Source organism: Seriola lalandi, unplaced genomic scaffold, assembly GCF_002814215.2.
Source record: "Seriola lalandi dorsalis isolate HSWRI2012SDOR001 ecotype SW California unplaced genomic scaffold, Sedor1 jcf7180002054981, whole genome shotgun sequence".
Lineage (NCBI taxonomy): Eukaryota > Metazoa > Chordata > Actinopteri > Carangiformes > Carangidae > Seriola > Seriola lalandi.
Genome location: NW_019525661.1, coordinates 283776 through 288400, shown reverse-complemented (window position 1 = coordinate 288400; position 4625 = coordinate 283776). Strand labels below are relative to the sequence as shown.

The following is a 4625-nucleotide window of genomic DNA, read 5'->3' as shown; positions in this document are numbered from 1 at the left end:
ATGTGGTTGTTGATGGTTGATGAGGCCGGACGCAGAAGAAAAGGCAGGTGCTGGTCCATCACTGGGGAGGACTGGACTGGAATTCTGGTCCTGATACAGACAAACATGTGACAGGACAATTAGTTCTTTATATTCAAACATGTTTGGTCTGTTGTGTGTGTATAATAAATGAACCCGCTGGTTCTGGATCAAACAGTCTCTTTGTCTCACTAAAAGAAAAGTTAGTGACGCATCAGGAGCAGGAACAGCCGCAGGAACAGACTAAATTCTGCTACATCGCTAAAACATCTGTCGACAACATCAGTCATACGTTTATGCCCCTTGAAGTGTTTGTCGGTGCGGTTTGTCATTTGCACTAACAGACTCGCTACAGAGCAACATTAGATGTTACTCACCAGTCTGACAGAAAAGATGCAGCTCGGCATCAAACCGCATCTCTTTACCCGGAGCTGTCTCCAGCGGTGGGAAGCCACACCACGATTCACCCGTGTTTTCTTCTTGGTCGCTGAATGTGGTTTCTTGTCGGAGCGATTCTTTGGGATGGAGATAAAGATCTCTTTCTAGGTGCTTCAGACATCTGTGTGTTTCTGTGATGTTAGTCGGGAGTTTTTTTTTTTTTAGTCAGGAGGAAGCTCTTCTTCTCTGTGGGACTGAGGGCAGACTAGACGCTACACTGACTCACACAGCATCTATCTATTCTTCACCATTCCTGCCACTGCAGACATACATCACAAATATGACATAAGCAATAGACTTGGTGTAGTGTAAATAATATTAGAAACCTCCCACCCCTCCCTTTAGCAAACAGGTCAGCCACAAGGTAACATACCCTCCCCTTTCTGACCTTAACAAATGAGACTGGGTCTATGTACAATGGCAGCAATGCTATGAACTGAATTACTCTCTAACTAATGGTTACAGAATTTCACCCAGTATTGAAGCTCCGCCTCCCAGGTACACCTTCAGTTACACTCACACCTTGGTGGGCTATGTTCAGATAGACTCGGGACATGTGTAAATCATTTTATACAGTTTTTTTTTTTGGATGATAGATTTCTGTCACCATCTCTGACCTGTGTTGGTCACTCCCTGCAGGTGGAGTCTGGAGCAGGCGGTGCTGAAGCTCCGGGAAGGACAGACCATCAACCTGCTGAGCCAGACAGCAGAGCACACACAGGGGCTGGACGCAGGTCACTGGCACTGACCAGCTCCACGCACTGATGAGAACGACGAGAGAGGAAGTCGTCCTGCTCCGACAGCTGCTGAGTGGAGGTTTAATTATCCGGGTTGGGGAAAGCTCAGTTCCAGCATCATCTAGAAGAGACAGCGGTTACTCATGACGCACAGCGCTGAGTGTCGCTGGGCCTCTAACACACTGATCCGGATCGTTGTTGTGTTGTGTGACTTTTGAATAAATAATGTGAAACAGACACGTTGCTGTCGTTGCACCAATCAGTTTTTTTTCATTTCTAATTAATTTCCTTTGAAAAATAATTTCGTGTATCGACATGTATCAAGATAAATCAGTTATCTTCTAGCTATAAACAAAGGGTGTGTGTGTGTGTGTGTGTCTGTGTCTGTGGATGTGAGTGTGTGGGTGTGTGCAGGGCAAACAGCAAGATGAATCATATAGCAGGACACAAACCTGTGGTTTCACTGACTTATTTCACTCCCTGCTTCCTGTGCAGATGTAGATAAGGGAAGTGTTGTCATTACACCCACAGAGATGGCGTGTGTGTGTGTGTGTGTGTGTGTGTGCGTGTGTAGCTCTCTTTTATTCTATATACTGTAAATGCATATAATTCTGCCTTTCCTGTGAGCCTCTGTGTTTTCACAGGTTCACTGTGGTGACTGACGCCTCAAACTCTTTCTGTCCTGGACTCGCAGCGTTCATAGTTACTAGTTTGAAAAAAAAGGTTTGCAAAGCAGAAGAATCGTCATCCACAAACACCCTTGTTTTTGAAAACGCTGAAAATGTGCACGTTACTGAGAAACTATTATCATAGTTTAATTTTCACAAATAAGAATGAAATATATACTGTATAGAACATGAAATATACACACTTGAAAACGCCATCCACGTATCGTTTGAGATTTTAGCGACGCTTCATCCTTCAGAGGACACGGCCTACAAAGTTGCGGCCCTACGTGTGCCAGCTCTTACCGACGCGACACCAAGTGCAGCTCCTGTCGCCTAGCAACCTTGACAACACATAGCTTTTTTCACGGAAACTTGTGGTTTATGGCCCTTTAGTATGGTAAGTGTGGTGAGCACAAGAGTGGCGTCCAGGAGATGCTAAGAAGTGATGAACCTGGGACTTGTTGTTCTATGCTCAACTGCGACTTCTGAGGTTAAAAGCGCTGATATTCAGTGAACAACAAGTGTGTCCCAGCAGGTTCATCACTTGTTTCTTTTTAAGTTATTCTTCTTGATCCGTGCCGGCGACAGCCAGAGCCGGAAGCGAGTTGTTTTTGGGTTGTGCATACGTCCCATTCTCGTCAACGTGATATTTCAGAAATGCCGTGACTGAATTTCTTCAAGTTTAGCACAAACATTCACGAGGACTTAAAGGATGATCTGATTAGATCATGGTGGTCAAAGGTCAAGGTGACGGTGACCTCACAAAACACGGTTCGGCCTTGGGAACGCAATATCTCCGTAACGTCTCGAAGGAACCTCTTCAGGTTTTGCACAAATTTGCTCAAGGACAAACTGATTAGACTTTGGTGGTCGAAGGTCAAAGTTCAAGGTCATGGTGACCTCAGAAAACACTTTTTTAGCCATCAAGACTTCACACGGTAATAATGACAAAATTTTCTCACAAATGGCAGAGAGAGAGAGAGAGAGAGAGAGAGAGAGGAAAGTCTGGGAGAGAGAGAGGGGGGATGATGTGGTGCAGAGGGCCACGGGTTGGACTGGAACCTGGGCCCCTGCGGTCAGGATTACGCCTTCATGGTTTGTTGTGAGTTGCAGTGCACTGAGCTCTCAGGGCCACCGTAGCTTGGTTTTAACAGCTGTACCGTTAGCTGTTGAACTGAGCTGAAACACAATACTTAAATTTAACAGTGTGATCCTCAGGCTCTCTGTCCGTGTTAATGCTGCCATATTATGTTTATTACCGGCATGCAATGAATCGTGGGATAGGTTGGACCACGAAGGATCCACCTGTTGGAGTCTTCGTTGTCCAGGAAAGGAATTAGACATTTGAAGCAGCCTTTGAAATGGGGAAGTGTATATGCGCAGCTGTGATACCATCAGCCTTTGAAGGATGTGGCCCCTGAAGTGGGACACAGCTGTTATGGATAAAATGACATATTTTCAATTTAACTGTGACATTATAACGAATCTGTCATTTTAAAACCAAAATGAATGAAATGTAAATGTCACTTCAATCACAGGCTGTATTCACTGTTCTGTCTGTGGGAACTGATATTGTTTACTTGCAGATTATTGACCACACAGTTACATGTGAGAGATTTTAGCAGTTCTTACATCAGTGCTTTGCTGTGACTTTTACGGACAGGCACACACCCCCTTACCATAAACCACCATCTCAATGTGTGATGCAGTTTACTGCACTAAATGAGAAAACTGCATCAAACTAAAAGTAAAACCTCCTCATGACAGTAACAGCAGCAAACCTCTTTCTGCTCTCTACATGAACATCTTCACCTTTCTGCTCTCCTTCCTGTCTGAAGAAGTATCAGGATTATTCCTTTGCACTGACACTAAACATATCAAATGTGCAGTATGCGGAGAATCCATGGCGATCTCCCTTCCAGGTCTTGCACAGAGAACTCTACACCTGTTAGGTATCAGCTCTTTCTACAGCCAAACTCCTAGATTCTAAGTTCCTGTGTCCTTGTGTTGCTCAATCCTCCACTCTGACTGTTGTCTGCCTGTGTTCCAGCTTCAGCTCCACCCTGCCTTGCTTCACTCCTCATAGTGTCTACAAACCCCAGCCTGAGATCCAGCACCCAGCCATCTCCATCTCTCCATCGCCTTATTCCTAAGTTCTACAATAAACTGGACGGCCTCTGAGTCTGAGTTCTACCTTTGGGTCCGAACCACTAAACTTAATTTAAAAATGTAACAACACATTGATTAACAGAAAAGGGAAATATGTTAATGTGAAAACTAAAAAGCAGAACAGAATTAGAAGACATGGATATAATGTCACATGGTAAACTGTAATTATGTACATTTAATATGTATGTAAAAACCTTCCGTGCAAAAGAACAAGTTGACAGCTGCTGCACAGTACACCCTGACTAAACCGAGGTGATTACAAGGACAAGTTACTCAACTTGCTGCTGCCTCTTAACCAGTGGCGGCTGCTGGTCTTATAAGGAGGGGAAGCTAATTTTCGGCCTACATCATAAAATGTGTCCGTTTATTTATATGTAAATTCGCAGAGTGACAGAAGAGAGTCGCCAAACACAACGCTAGTCGTTTTTAACAAAGACAAAGTCGCTGAGGATCAGTAACGTCTCCAGATCAACTCCGAACGACGGAATGAAAAACTTGAAAACTGCTCCGGTGGATGCTGAAACTTCAAGATCGCTGATTCGCTCATTTCGCTGTCAATCAAAAAGGGACTCAGCCTCAGACAGATCATCCAATC

At 44.4% G+C, this 4625-nt stretch overlaps 1 protein-coding gene across 1 annotated transcript in view; it reads left to right on the top strand.

Moving 5' to 3' along the window:
• coa1 (cytochrome C oxidase assembly factor 1) overlaps positions 1–1430 on the top strand; it is a 7084-nt gene extending 5654 nt beyond the window's left edge. Inside the window, exon 6 of the mRNA XM_023398220.2 lies at positions 1096–1430. Coding sequence (XP_023253988.1) covers positions 1096–1204 — 109 coding nt within the window. The 3' untranslated portion in view covers positions 1205–1430. The remainder of the gene's footprint in view (positions 1–1095) is intronic.
• The last annotated feature ends 3195 nt before the right edge of the window (positions 1431–4625 follow it).